The 16,374-nt window shown below is 34.3% G+C and overlaps 1 protein-coding gene across 1 annotated transcript; it reads left to right on the top strand.

Annotated features, from left to right (window-relative positions):
* The first annotated feature begins 1,130 nt into the window (after positions 1 to 1,130).
* Positions 1,131 to 16,155, top strand: LOC128170876 (beta-hexosaminidase-like). The gene is made up of 10 exons (XM_052836630.1): positions 1,131 to 1,204; positions 5,381 to 6,067; positions 7,265 to 7,686; positions 7,917 to 8,346; positions 8,790 to 8,994; positions 9,547 to 9,631; positions 13,299 to 13,533; positions 13,862 to 14,114; positions 14,533 to 14,673; positions 15,228 to 16,155. The coding sequence occupies exons 1-10, from the start codon at positions 1,168 to 1,170 to the stop codon at positions 15,274 to 15,276; spliced, it is 2,544 nt and encodes an 847-aa protein (XP_052692590.1). The 5' UTR covers positions 1,131 to 1,167; the 3' UTR covers positions 15,277 to 16,155.
* The last annotated feature ends 219 nt before the right edge of the window (positions 16,156 to 16,374 follow it).

Genomic DNA, 16,374 nt, shown 5'->3' with positions numbered 1-16,374 from the left:
ATTCGTGGCCAACGTCTCATATAGCATTTAAACAGCTCACTTTCTTGTGAATGAAATGGCTCAGTGGTTAGAGCTCCAGAAATTATGTTAGTTTATAGAACTTGGGTTTTTAGGTTATGGGTTCGATACCACCAACACTTAAGGATTTTTTTTAATACGTTTTAGAAATATTTCAAACTGAATATAGTTGCAAATTACCCTTTTGTAAACTAAAATTATAACATATCAAATATATTTAATTGAAAAAAATGTTAAATTTGAAGTTGTATTTTAAGACTAAACCAAATGTGCATTTGCACCATCTTATTCCCCCATCTTCTTTGAAAATTCTTAACCGTTGGGAGTACTCTAATTATAATTGTACTTTAATACACATCATTAACGACAGATGTCCCACACCACCTTAAAAGCAATCGTAAAAAATCGTAGAGAGGTTGATAATAGACAACGAGACAATACCCTAATCGATATAAGATCAATTGAAAAACTTTAACACAGACAATAATAAAAGGACACCTGAATTATTGTATCTTTATGACTAAACGATAGAATATTCACTTGGCAAATAGTTCAAAATGACAATCAAGTGGGGAGACGGGAAATGATGTATAGCATTATGTTGGTAAATTGTCAACTATGGGCTAATTTTATAATTGCCCTGTGGGTCTACAATATATTTTGAATTGTGCAATAAACACCGATAAAACATGTATGATGCTACATGTACAGTAAAGCGTCACCGAAATCGAGCGTTTTACCGCTGAATTTTGATAAACGACCTTTTCTCGGAATCACAACAGATAATACATCGTAACAATGATCGAAATGAAACTGACATGCGGTGATGTTTACGGGAGTTTGATCTGGCAAATAGTTCCTAATAAAGCATGCATCTGCGCATTTTCTTTGTCTTTTTCACTATCTGTTTTTGTTTTGTTTTCCACGAATAGTGAATAATAATACCACACGACTCAGCTGTTAAATGTGAATTTACGTTGTATAACTTTAAATTAAAGATTAAAGAGATCAACATTTCCGCAATTCTTGGAAGCGACTGAAGGACTAATAAGCAAATAAATGTATATATATACAATATATTTATACATATAACTCATTAGCAAGCAGTGAAACCCTCACTTTGCTGGTGGCCTACCAGACAAGCGAATCATGCTATACGAGATCATATTTCTTGTTGCAATTGCAAGTAAGTGTATGTGGGGTTTTTTATATTATTTTGATAGGTGAGATGCATACATGGCAAACCAATGCACTCGTCGCATATCAAATATAACGTATATTTTTTATTTGTTTCTTTTTTGTAATTGTTAAGTGTTTGCTGTTTACTAGTTTAGTATTTATGATTTTTTTTTCTCGATTGTAGAAAATATATTTTGAGTTGTGAAATGTTTTATAATAAAGGATTCGAATAGATTTTTACAATTCTGAAAATGGACAGAGAATTTGATGGAAAAGAAGGTGTTGCAGTTCATATGCTAATTTTCCCTAAAGGAGTTAAAATAGAAAAATCTTATTGAATTCGATGAAAATCTTTTTTTTTTTTTTCATGCAACGTTGTACGTAAAGCAGTGTAGAATTTTATTTGGAAAGTTTGTACTAACTTATTTATGACCATGAAATAAATTTGAAAATGGTTACACAGACAAATATGGCAGAATCCACGCTATAGAAAAGGGGAATCATCATCATTGTGGAAAAAAATGCCTCCTTGAAACAAAATTTATTTAATCTTATCGTTTAGAGTAAGGCAATTTCTTGAAAACTGCCATTACCGATTTTTGTTTCAAAGATGCATATCTTTAATAAATCTGACTTTTGGAAAAAAAATCATTAATACAGTCGAGTGGTAACGTAGTTAGAATAGACTAAGACCGTGTCTTATATTTTTGACTGGGTTCGAATCCCGAAAAAGTTGGAATTTTTTTTAAAAATTGTATTTCTTTAAATCGCAAGGAAAGGTAATGTATAGAGATAATTTAAGAATGTCAGAATAAAGTTATTTAAACTCTTGTTAATGTAATATTGTGCATGCCTGCTTATATTTTTTTTCAACATTACTGTGTGAAGTCCCCGTTATAAACTTGAAAAACAGTTTCATCTGAACAAGAGATTTTAAAACAATGTACTTATTATACATCAATGTAGAAAGTAGATTTTCCACCCTTTTTATGAAAGAAACGGGTATGCTGATTTCAAATATACATGTACAGGTCGTTAAAAGCAAACAAAATCATTTTAGAAAGTTGTTTGAATAGGTTACAGAAAATATGTATGTAAAAATTTGTACTTTTTTACTAGACTTAGCGTTTATTTAGATACTATAGAAACATAGGATGGTTATAATTACAACTCTGACGGATTTGAAGAGCCAGAATAAGATTTATTCATGTATCTCAAGAATGGTATTTTAAACACGCTGGACAGTAGATATAAAATTGAGATATGTTAACATTCGAATACAGAAAACATGTAAATGGTTACAAGCTTATCTTTTAAAAAGATTGGTGAGCTAGCGCCGTAGCCATCCTGAAACACAGAAGCAGATTTCTAAAACATTGTTTTAAATTCCTGAATCGATTAATTAACAATAAGAAGGCACAGTGGTGTACTGGAACTGTGCTGGAGTGTGGTCTCAATTTAGAATTGTGAATCTAGAGTGGGCTTCACATCGGCAATGGCATAGCTCATTGACTGTGCCTTAATCATTATGTTTCAATTTCGAGGTAAATATTTTCAAGAACCATTGGTACTGTTGTGTAGCAATCGTATCTTCTCGGGCCTTTCCGGCAAGCTCGGAAAACATATCCGAGGTTGTTTTCCGAGCTTGAATGAATTTAAGATAAAGCTATCTATTTATTATAATATTTAAAATAACTTTGCATTATAAGATCTAAGCTATTGTTACTTTTTTGACATTTTAAATAAAACACTAAAACTTCATGTGAAGATGATAAAACGAAATTCAAATGGTACAATTTATCTATAGTAGTACAGTATTCCCAGAATCCCCTTCTATGGAGTCGAGCATGCGTATTCCAGTGAAAAAGACTAACGTAGTTGCTAGTGCTCGAGAGCGCTAGCAATTACCGAAGACGGTATAAAGAGTTGAAATAGTTTACCGTCTCCGGGTTTCGCACTTCCTCTCCTTTGTGATTGGTAGAAACTACATGATGTGAAAATTTACATTTGTTTCATTGGTTGAAATATTGTTCGGGGCAAGGGAGATAAGTTTCTGATGATCTTTTTTACGTTCGACTTAACAAATTTCTTAGATTTCAAATCTTAAAGAGTGAGCAAACGAAAAAGCAATACAAATAGCTATAAATAAAATTCAGGCTGAAATTGTTCAGTACAACTTGTTGAAAGCAATATTCTATAATATCTATATAAACTACTTGTTCTTTTCTATTTGTATTGTTTATGCAAATAGAAGAAAATGTGAACATTTTTGATACGGTATGGCTAATATCAGTAAGGAGGTTTGCTATCAAATACGGTAAAACTAATATCAGTAACAAGATGCTGAATACAGTTGTATGAACTTTGATTTTTTTTTAAATAAACGACCATTCCTAAGATCTCTTTTCCCTACTATAGTCAATCTCAGCTTACAAGCATATGATATGCATTTCTCTATTTTGGACATTTTTAAAGGGCTCATATCAATAAAGTTCCATACACCATATGGTATGTAGAGGAAGGTGACATTTCTATAAAATAGAATTAAGTTTTCTTTGACTTATTGCTGTTTAGGGTTTGATCTAAAGACGGTAAGCTTTTGAAAAAAGCTAAACTTGCCTTTTTAACTGTATTTGGTGGCTGCCGTGTTCGATAGAAATGCGCGTAAAATGTTTGTTTATTTTGCCTCCGTATGGAACATACCCGCTATGTAAATATAGTCGTCTACGTAATGTGTCTATATTTAGATATGGCTCTCAAGCGATAAGGATATTTAAAGGTCCTTTCTACGTTTAGGAATAGTCCCACTGTTTTGCAACATCTTCTTTTCCGTAGCATACATCTAAAAATTCTTTTAACAAACTAAGATGGATTATTTGGTTGTATTATTTACCAAATCATATTCCAAATGCATTAAATTTGCGCTGATCACAATTTGCTTTTACAGAGTGTATACATGTCCATAATAATCTGTCAAATATTGACCTTGATTGCAACGTGCATTTATTATATACAGCGAAGTTCAACATGTTTTGTAAGCACACATATGTTTGATTTATAAACTGTTTACATGAATGCATCATCTATAACTGATTGATAGCCTTATCAATCTGTTACATTGCAGATATCTTTTTTTTCTCTTTCGGTTTGATTGTTTGACTAAATTTGTTTTTCTATGCTTGTTAAAACTCCAATGATGATTGGTCCGTTTAATATCTAACTTCATGAAGGATTTTAAAGGATAATGTTTTATGTCCATGGTTAATTTGTTTACAAAAAAAACCTTTATATAAATGGTTCTACGTTAATACAACCATAATTAAGATTCGAGTCAGACCTCGGGGCAAATATGATTGTCGAAATAAAAAAAATATTTCAAAAGGTTATAATAAATCAATAAATAACATCTGTACATTTAATTACACTATTATTTCTGAAGTTGTTAAGCTCACAGCCGATGATAAATAAAAAATGTGGGTTTAATAACACATGCAATCGTAGGACAAATCTGAAACAGTAAATTTCTGTTTCTAAACTTGCTCACTATGCATTTGCTTTATTTTTCATGTTTTCTTGTTGTTGTTTTTTTCATTTTTGTGTTCACATACAGGATTTGCTTTTATTTATTTTGAATACATTTTCTGTCTTTGGCTGCTAATGAAAAATAGGTAGAACCAAATAACACTAATATCAAAGGTGATTGGTTTCTTTGCCATATTGTATTAAACTGTACATGTAATAGCTACGATATTGGACCAAGGAGATGAATAGGGTGATAAAAGCGCCCGCCAGAGTGGAAAAGAAATAGATGGTTCGAAAATGAGTTGGTAGGAATCATTGAGAAAAAAATTAATAGAACCATTTTAACAAGAGCTTAGACTTTGAGTAGTTGTGTCAAACAGCAATGTTAAGTAGACCTGTCTATTTTATTACTGGCCATTCAGCCATGGCTCTTTGAAATAAGAAAGATTTGTCTGGCTTTTGAGCTAAGACTACGCAATCAGTGCATATTTCGCTTGAAACCGCGTCATTTTTAACGTGTGTTGACGCAAGAAATAGATAGCTACATATGTACGTCCAACCGAAATTCCAAGGTCTTTTCAAAATGGTTCTATTTACTCCAGTCACTTGTTTGTTTTGTTAGAAGGAATATATAACTACATGTACCTGTTATTCTTTTTAGCGTCCGCTTTTGCCATAAAGCAAGCTGATGTTGATTACATCTCCACAAACTTAAACGTTAAGTATGACGTCATAAACAACCTCCTGAACGGAAAGAGTACGTTTGTCTCCAAAATCACGCTTGAAAACACGGGCGGAAGTGACATCAAGCCGGGAAGCTGGGAACTGTTTTTCTATTCCCTACACTTAATTCAACCCAACAGCTACCCGTACAAAGATGGATTCCTGTTTTCTGATTGCAAAATGAAAGTCTTTCACATAAATGGTAATCTATTCAAACTGAAACCAGAGAATACATTTAGACTTAATACTGGTGGAAGTGTCGAGTGCATTGTTGAGGCTAGCGACTGGCAAAGCATCCGATTCGAGAGCATGCCCAACTGGTACGTAGCAGCCGAAGGTCTGATCCCCAGAGACATTATTTCAACTCAAGGCGAGGCTCTGAACTTCGTGGGACCTTTCGACACGCCAGAGAAATATCTCAGGTTTCCGGGCGACAAATTCGCGCCATTTACACCGGAAGCTAGGTATTCTTTGAACGAGGCCATGACGATTCCTGGAATGGAGGAAAAGCGGATTATTCCCACGCCTGTCGAGATGTCGTTACAAAGAGGGACAGCAAATATTGATTCTACCTGGGTAGTGGTTGGGTCAACGAAATTCTCCAATGAAATCAGTTTGTTATCAAGTAAGTTTAAAATCATTATTTGAATGCTGTTCATTGTTACGAGACTAATTTTAATCCGATGCTCATCCGATTTTAATTTTATCATTAATATGATGTTGTGAAATGAACAAAGAAGAAATTCTTAAGAAATAATATTAAACAATCTACGATAGAACGTACAACATTACTGATTTTGATGATTTTTTCATGCATGTTCTTTTATATAGACAGTGCCCGAGAAGGAAAATACCGTTGTTTAGATAATATATACTTTTTTAAATTAATGGAGTTTCCAGTTTCTTCAAGCATTTCTTGACATTTCTATATACATTAATGCTATGTGATGATAAATAAGGGCTTTTTTGACTGAGACAAATAGCTCAGGGCATATATTTTTTTTACGTTAAAGACCCAGGGCCATAACATGTAGCAAGTTAGTGCCATTTCTTTTTTAAATATGGCTTTCGTTGGGGTTTTTTGTGGTTTTTGTTTGGGGGGGGGGGATGGTTAAGTGTAAATTAGTTGGTCAGCAAACATAAATAAATTCATAAGTAACAAATAATTTGGTTGCCTATGCAGATGTTGCTCTTTTATTCTATTCATTGAAATGTTAAATTGATAAGATTGTTTCGAAAGTTAACAAATTTTGATCAAGTGATGGTCACAGCCCCCCCCCCCCACCACCCCACCTTTGTTTTTGATGTTTAAAAACTCTGAAGCTATTACTCACTTTCCTCCCATGGACAAATTCTGATTTGCATAACATTTCATAGAAAACTATTTTGACTTTATGAATGTTTATTTTTTAATCGCAAATTTCGACCTGCGCATTAACAGAGAGTGTCATATGAAACACAGTATCCTAAAAAAAAAAACAACAAATAAGTTATTAGTACGTCATCAATAAAGTATTATGTAAAAAAAATAAATCTTTAAATAATAATGAAATGTGATTTCGCTTTGGATATTTATTAAGATTTAAAGGACAAGAATCGGATAGGTGGAGCTGTGCTAGTGTTGATTGTATAAACATTGCTCCACAATTTTCTAAATCTGTCAATTTACATTTAGCACTGTCTGCTTCACTTGCTCAATGAAGCCAGTGTCCCATACATTCTTACATTAGGAAATATTTTTCCCATTCTATTAAAAAACAAAGATGACATACTTATACGTTACATAATATTGTATTTAATGAATTAAACCTATATTTTTCAGACCATTTTGGTGTAGCTGTTCAAGATACAAAACCAGGCCGAAAATACATTCAGATTACGGAAGTAAACAATCTCAACATCCTTAACAACACCGAAACTCACGACGAAGCCTATCGGATTGAAATCTCCAAATTCTCTATTGATATATCCGTCAGAACTGCGACGGGCGCGTTCTACGCTTACCAAACTCTGCGAAGTTTAAGCAATGGCGGAAATGAACTTCCGGTCGGCACCATCAAAGACCAGCCTCGATTCCAGTACCGGGGATCCATGCTCGATGTTGCAAGGAACTTTTTCCCCAAAGAAGAAGTTTACAAGCTTTTAGACGCAATGGCCATGTACAAGTTGAACAGGTTTGTGTTCTACTTGACGGAGGACGAAGGCTGGCGGCTGCAAATTCCAGGACTCCCGGAACTTACCGACGTAATCGGCTTATTTCTTGATGTTTTTGCTTGTCTCTTATTTTCTCTTATTTATTCTTTGTCCTTTTTTTTAATCTTTTTTGTTTTTAAATCTTTTTGAAAATTATTTCTAAATCAATGATTATATTTGTTAACTTATTTAACTTGTTTACCGTAAAGGCCAAACGTGTTGCGATGCATTTCATATCTCTTAATCTATTTTTATTAACCTTATATATATTAATATTCTAGGTTGGAGCACAGCGATGTCATGATTTAACCGAAAACGAATGTATTATCCCCCAGCACGGATCTGGGAGCGCTAAAGGTGGATTGGGTTCCGGCTTTTACACTGTCAATGATTACAAAGACATTCTTCGCTACGCAAACGACCGCCATATTGAAATCATTCCGGAAATTGACATGCCCGGAAACATGGCTGCCGGGATCAAAGCTATGGAGGCACGATTTCGAAAGTACATGCAACAGGGAAATAAAGTCGCTGCAGAAGAATATCTTTTGACAGACTTTGCGGATACAACTCAATATTTGTCAACCCTTTCTACAGATAATTCGATCAATGTCTGTATGGACTCCACGATAGCGTTTATACGCTATGTTATCAAGGCCATCAAGAGAATGCACGAAGGTATACAGCCGCTCAAAGAGTATCACTTTGGAGGTACGTTCTTTTCGCAAGGTGGGGTCATATGAATTACTTTGTTTGCAATGAGTTTGAGATGGTTTGAAGGCTATTTTGGTGATTTATATTTATTAAGTTGGAAATTTCACGCATCCCTCCATACCGTAAACCTTTGTATGAGCATAGGATAATGAAGCAATAACTTACGTGAAATCTTATTCAAAACGACACCGGTGACAGACGCAATTTTTATAAGTGTGATACAATTGTATCTTTTTGTTTTTACCAGCGCTGGTAAAAAATGGGTGTTTTTTAACCTTTGTGGGTGAAGGAGACAATTTATTTATCAACACATGAATCAACCTAAGAGTGACACACCCACAACAGAAATGAATTAGGCATAGATGAAAAGACATACATTTACCTTAACTTTATGTTCTTTTTCGTTGATTGGTTACGATATTTAAGATCTTTACTTCTAGCTGATGAGAAACGTGGTCTTTGGAAAACGGGCCCAGAATGCCAGGCATTCCTACAGAGGACTGGCATCAAAGACGCTGACGAACTTAAGAAATATTTCCATCACGTAATGTCCAACTTAACAGACCATGAAGGTTTGAACGTCGCTGGGTGGTCGTGGGGAGACGGGGTTACTCCATACGACCGGACAGATTTTCCTCAGAACAGGTAACACAATCGGGACTTCTCGGGTCCCTTCAACAAGCGGAAAGTGTCCCGAACTCTGCCGGAAGTTCCTGATAAGCTGCTACTGCAGGCTAAAACTTAGACCTTGAGGACGCAATGCATACCAAAACGTCTCCAATCAGAATCACCATGTAATACATGTACTATCAAACACTGTTGAGATACACATGACAATTTTTTACGTTTTCTGAAAAATTTGCTAAACACTACTGTTTCTGTCTAAATGTCCATGATTTTAACAATCAATATCACCAACATAAATTTGTTAAAAACAATGAACATGGATGTCACGTAAATGTCTTTATTTTAGTAAAAATATAATTGAAGGAGGAATTGTACTTCCGTTCTTCACATAATTATGAACTTAAAATAAGCAAATCTCCAATTGAAGTTAATATTCCTTGTCAAGTTTAAACTACTGTGTAAGGGGGGAATCCTATGTATCCTATAGCGCCATGTAAAGGTTGATAATAATTTTCCTTTAAGTAATCAGGTTATTGATTTTTTGGATGAAATTAAACTTGTTTTTTGTAGAGATATTACGGTGTACAGCTGGGAGAACATTTGGGAGGAAGGAAATGGAGACAAAGCTTACAAGCTGGCTAACGCTGGCTACAAGGTAATAGTAACAACGCATTAACGCTGGCTTACGCTGGCAACAAGGTAATGGAGGAAAAATCTTACAAGCTGGCACATGTTGACTACAAGGTAAAGGATCAAAGCTCACAAGCTGGCTGACACTAGCTACAAGGTATTTGAGACAGAAGCATATAAGCTGGCACATGCTGGTAAAATGTAATGGAGACAAATCTTACAAACTGACTTAACCTCTCTACATAGGTAGCCAACGTTTATCCGGCAGATAAAACTTACAAGCTGGTTAACACTGGCTTCGAGGTAATAGAGACATTACTAACAAACTGGCTAACGCTGGCTACAAAACTAATGATCACAAAGACCACAACATTGCTAACGCTGGCTACTAGGTAATAGTCACAAAACTACAATATACCATTTGCTACAAGTAGATTGAAGTGGGGAAGCCTGCAGGCTGGCTTATACTGGCGAACAAAAGTAAGCCTAGGACACAATACTACATAGCTACTACAATAGCTAATCTGCCTATAAGAGATGGACATTATGCCAATTTATTGATGCGTGCTAAAATGTAAGGACAGAGAAAGGAAAACCTTTTCATCGCTGGTTACACGGTGATCAGCGATGTAGTAATCCTTCTACAGATTGAATTTTCGAAAACTAACGTCATATTTGGAGAGTATAACACACGCTAGAGTTATCTAAATTCATTTGCTACAAGTAGATTAAAGTGGGGAAGCCTGCAGGCTGGCTTATACTGGCGAACAAAAGTAAGCCTAGGACACAATACTACATAGCTACTACAATAGCTAATATGCCTATAAGAGATGGAAATTATGCCAATTTATTGATGCGTGCTAAAATGTAAGGACAGAGAAAGGAAAACCTTTTCATCGCTGGTTACACGGTGATCAGCGATGTACTAATCCTTCTACAGATTGAATTTTCGAAAACTAACGTCATATTTGGAGAGTATAACACACGCTAGAGTTATCTAAATTCACTCTCGATCATTCTCGAGCACTTAAGAGGGTTTGACGCATGGTCGTGGCCATCTTTAGACTGTATTGATCTCCTTTATAAGGAGAGCTCTTTATCAGAGTTTAGGAAAATGTCCAAATTTAAAATGTTAAATATTTTGACTTTTTCTTTACTTAGTAATAGTTCACAGGTAAAGAAATTCTTATCTTAAAATTTAAACAAGATCTGCTCGACAATTGGTTGACCACCCAGCCTCCAAAAAGTAAAATTAATTGAAATTAAAATTGAAATTGAAATTAATTGAAAGCATACCGGGCTTCTGAAGAGTACAATACGTAGTTATGTTCAATACAAACAGACGTGGATTCCTAAGTCTGTTTTAACACATTAAATAAAATCGTACCAAAATAAAAACAACTGAACGTTCCTTACATATTACTGAAGCGCATAGATAATCCATAAAGGCCAATTATAGGTATTATCAAGTTGACTAAATACCAAATATTTTACACTTCACATGTTTTAGAATCATACATATGTCTGGTTATATTGCTGTCTCTTAAAGGTATGTGAATTAATGTCGATCCATGTTTTGATAGCGAGCTCTACCGGCAAGGCGTGTGTGAATAGAAAATTCGGACCAGTTGCACATTCATTTAACGGATTTTTTTTTATGTCAGTTACTCGGACCAGTAATGCCCTGTTTTTATCGGACTAGCAGTTTCCTGTTAATATGGTTTCCCATTTTACATTCTTACGAGAAAATGCAAGATAAAAAATAATTTAAAGTAGTCCGAGTATCGCACTTCGTCATAATACGGATTTTACAATATTGGTTCGACTTTTACAAAGCGTTTTAGATACCCGGTATTGATTTTGCTCTACGTCGCTGTTATAAACAATGGCAATAATATGCAATTAGAACGGTAATATATGTATTCTATGAGAGATAGAAATAATTAATGTTGAGAAACTCGATTCTGTTAAAGTAAAATGAAAAACGAAGTTTCTGATTAACCAGGATCTCAGGTATGCTTATATCTTCTTTGTTTTGATGCCCCCCCCCCCCCCGAAATTGTCTTTTTCTTTTACTAAAACCGGTTTAAATTTAGACACAGAAGATATTTCGAATTTAATCAATCGTCAATTAATTAATGTTTAAATGATATCTAACATTGTTGACAGATCTAGGCAGAAAACTGTAGCAAAATGTGATTTTTACGGATTTTTTCATCAGGGTCTACTTGGTTTAGAGCTAATAGCGTGAAAAGTAATCCGTCAACATATAATTTATTTTACCAAATTTTTTTTCTTAGATGTCAATCTATAGAATAAACACCATGAATTTAAGTTTGAGTTCATAAAAAAGTAAAAAAAAATACCAAACGCGATACTAGCATTGCATTTTTTGCATTCTATTTTGATACATCAGGTCCATAAAGCGTACTTACTTACAAAAATTTGCCCAAAATTATTGATGGGATATGGCTTAAATAAATGTTTATACTCTATTTTGTATGTTCAGTTCTAATTTTCCCAAAATTGGTAATTATTTCTAGGAAAAACGGACGTCTGGCAAATTTCATAATTGTCAATAATTTTCGCAAGGGGTACACCCGTCTGAGAGGTGATAACAAACAAACTAGCATGTAAACAATGCATATTTTCTTTTGTATATGTATTGCTAGAATGTATATTTATCATTTAAAGCTAAGCTTTTAATGATTGAGCCCATTTAGTGCCGAGTATAGGACTACCTTAAGACTAATGTACACATATTGTAAATATACAGCTGACACAACGTACACAGACCCATTGCATAAGATTAACGGAGTTTTCGCCCTTTAACCTCTGTGCACTTTCAAGTACATTCGAGTGATATCACAATGGTTTCTTGTACATCGATCAATCAAAATTTTTCCTCAGTCAGTACATTTCGACCCACAATAAAATGCCAAGCATTGCAAATTACGTTCCTGTGTTCTCGCGAGTATCAAAGTAAACCTTTTGAGAACCAGATAAAATGTGTAATTGTAAGAACCTCATGCTTAATAGATTTAATACGACACTATACTATAAGTTGTTTTGATATAAGGAGCCAGACGTGACGTGACCTTGTACATCACAGTTACGTTAAATAAAGGGAAATAACTCTAACAGTAATTACTGTAGATTGAATAACCGAAATCTGAAATCCTCTCAAAATCATCAAAAGCTAACCAATGAGAATATTTCTTCAGAGGTGTGAAACAATTGTAACTTGCACTCATTTAATTATTCAAATTTAAAAGATTTTAAGAGGATCGGGGTGATTTCCACAATTTTCGAGTTTTCCTGACCTTTGATTTTCGGGGGGGGGGGGGGGGGGGGGGGGGGGCTACAATCACTTTAAAAAGAAATGAGAAAAAAAACTCTGAACTTAACATAACGTCAAAAAATTATTCAGCGAAATTTTATTCTAGATTAAGCTAGCTCTACAGTACTAATAGAATCATCATAAATTATGTCGAAAAAAAATATAATGTAATTTGTATTCATTTGAAACCATGCTATTTTATAATGAATTTATTATAATGATTATGGATATACATATTTAATCATACGCTGCGCTCGTCCCAACGGTCGCACCGTAAAACATATTATTGATGTTAACGCGTACTATCATCATTTCGTACTATGTCAATTTGTACTACTATCTGTCTGTACAGGTTGTCTTAAGTCACGCTTCCCACCTCTATATGGAACATCAGTACGAACCGGATCCGGAAGAACGAGGCTCTTCCTGGGCGTCTCGCTACATCGACAGCCGCCGGACGTTCGGATACGCCCCCAAAAACATCTACTATAACGTGGACAAAGACGAGAATGGAGATCCGGTAACTCTGGAGAAGATATGTCCCAACGGAAACTGTCTACAGCTGGAGAGACCGGAGAATATCATAGGTGGGGATTCCTATTTATAGTGATCCACGAATATTGATAATTCATTTACAGTTGATAATATTGATGGTTTATAGAACTGCTTCATACATATCTTAGTATTCTCTCTCTCTCTCTCTCTCTCTCTCTCTCTCTCTCTCTCTCTCTCTCTCTCTCTCTCAAAAATCAATTGCTATTGCTCCTTTTCTATATATATCCAAAAATTAAAGTTGATTTACTCAGCGTTTTTTTTTTATTATTTTCTATTTAGAAACGTACATGTTTTAAACATTGATTTTTATAAAGTATGTATGCTAAATGGAACATCAACTCGAATCAACTGTCTTTACAGGGTTACTAGGGCCGGTCTGGACCGAGGAAACTCGAACGGCGGAGCAGGTGCATGAAATGCTATTCCCTCGTCTCATTTCACTAGCGGAAAGGGCGTGGCACAAAGCCACGTGGGAAGAAACAGACAATACACAGGAGCGGATTCAACAGACAAATATGGAGTGGACATCTTTCGCGAAATCGATGGCAATCAAAGAACTTGGTCGTTTGGAGAAGATAGGAATTCAGTACCGTATACCCTTACCTGGGGCAAGGTAGGCAATGATGTCTTTTTATTTCAAACGTGTCTGTATGTCTGTTCGACTGTCTGTCTTTATGTCTCTAGTCGATCTGTATTTCTGTCTGTCGGATCAATCTGGTTTGTTTTTATTTATTTTTTTTATCTTTATTTTTCATTAAATTTCAACACTATTTTCACCAATTCTGACACGTTTACTACCAGTGCTGATGTACATTGTTTTTTTAGTCGGTCAATGTATGCAAGATCACGGTTTATCTCTTCATTTGGTGACTGATTTTTTCCCTCCAGATTAGTAATAGTAAACCGTAGCAACAACAAAAAAACAAGTACTAAGCAGATCACTGATTAAAAGATATTTAATATATTACAAACTTTAGTTTGAAAAAAAATCTTATAACCTGATACTTTAAAACATGTTTCGAACGTTTTAGAACATCCATGGGCAAATTGGAGACTAACACAATTTTCCCTGGCCTCGTTGTGGAGTATAGTACGGACGATAAACAAACATGGCGGACGGCTACAACCGATACAAGCATTGTGGGAAGAAATAACGTGTATCTGAGAACAAGGTATTTGTGGTTGTTAAACTCATGTTTATATTCTTAAACGTTTGCTTGTTTTTTCTTTCAAGCGATGTTGCTTATTTTATGAACTGTTGTTGATAGTTCAAAGTATTTATACATATACATTTTTGTATGTACATTTTGTTAATGAATATTAGCCTTATTAGAAAAACCAATTTAATAAATAAAACAAAAATAATCTTAGTTAGTGATACATAAAACCTACCCTAGCTATGGCTTTGGCTTCAAAGTAAAATCTTCGATTGATTATGCTTATTTGATAAATTTAAATCAATTCGTCGCTAAGTTTTATTATGAATATAATGAAACAACTATTGTCGTTTTTTAATCAAAAAGATGATTTAGCTAACATCGAAGTACAATATCAATCTCGCCTTCGGTCCAGTGCATAGTATACCTCTCGGGTAGCTACATCATCGTATTGACCTCAAACGCAGCAACAATTGTATAATATCCACGGTAGAATTGACCTGCTGTGGACCACGATTTATTGATTTGTATATATGAATTATTACACAGTAACTGCCTTTCTGTTTTAGGTCCGTGGACGGCACTAGGTACAGTCGAGTAGCTCTTTTGAAGACATAATGGCTCGTGTGTAGGCCGAGCAAGAAGACAACTGGACTATCTTTTTTTTTCTTTTATAAAACTGAAGTATAGCCATATATTAAAGGTTTACTTTATGCTTGACAATAATCTCCCTTAGATTTTTGAATATGATAAATTCAGCTACATGTATATATATGTAATATCATTTTCACATAATTTCTATTTAGATATAGAAAAATGCCATTAAATTAGTGCTAGCTGTATGTTTTGAGTATGTGCCTATATGTATCTGTATTCATAGCTATTCTTCTTACGGAGATTAATTTAGTTTATACACGATTTAAAAAATCCAACCTTTTTGGTATATTTGAAGCGTTACTTCAGAATAGGAATACATATATTGATAACGAAATAAATCCCAAGTGATTTGCTCACATTCTTAAGTATATATTGAACTTGTGCATGTAAGATGCCGACTTAAAAGGTCAATTGTGAAATAGAACATGAAAAAATTCACACTTTGTTGTCAAAAAACTTGTCGATCTATGATCCATTCATACAAACCTCACTTTCAAATTCTAGAGCACTATGCTTTAAGCACCTTAAAACATCGATAGTTTTTATACTTTTAGACAGAAATGGCATATTTTACATTAGGTGAATGACTTTATTTTCCATTTCTTAAAGTCGTTTTAGTATTAAGTCGTTTTATAGTAGATTGTAGTGTTAAACTGCCATCTTCCTGTGCATACGAGTATATTTTATTTTGTTTTCTGGTGTATTTCTGATTTGAATCTTTAATATGTTGTGTAAACATTTGAGTTTGAGATGTATGTGTAAGGATCTTTTTTGGGGGGTTAAATTGTATATCTTTGCTTGATGCTTTGGTACTTGCTAATTCAATAAAAAAATAAACAAATGCAAACTTGATAGGTTTTACTTGAGGGTAATAGAACAGATTATGAACTGCGTCTAAACCAATCAGATTTCAGTATTTAACATGAAAGTATAACAATCTAAAATATCACATCTCCCTACACATTAATGAGTTGGCCATTTGAATAAGACTTCCGTACACAGGCAATTGTGCCTCACGTGAAATTCACGTTAATTTCACGTGAAAAAATTCACGTGAAT

This window comes from Crassostrea angulata, chromosome 2 (genome assembly GCF_025612915.1).
Source record: "Crassostrea angulata isolate pt1a10 chromosome 2, ASM2561291v2, whole genome shotgun sequence".
Lineage (NCBI taxonomy): Eukaryota > Metazoa > Mollusca > Bivalvia > Ostreida > Ostreidae > Magallana > Magallana angulata.
The sequence above is the reverse complement of the archived record's forward strand: the minus strand, read 5'-3'. Positions and strand labels throughout refer to the sequence as shown.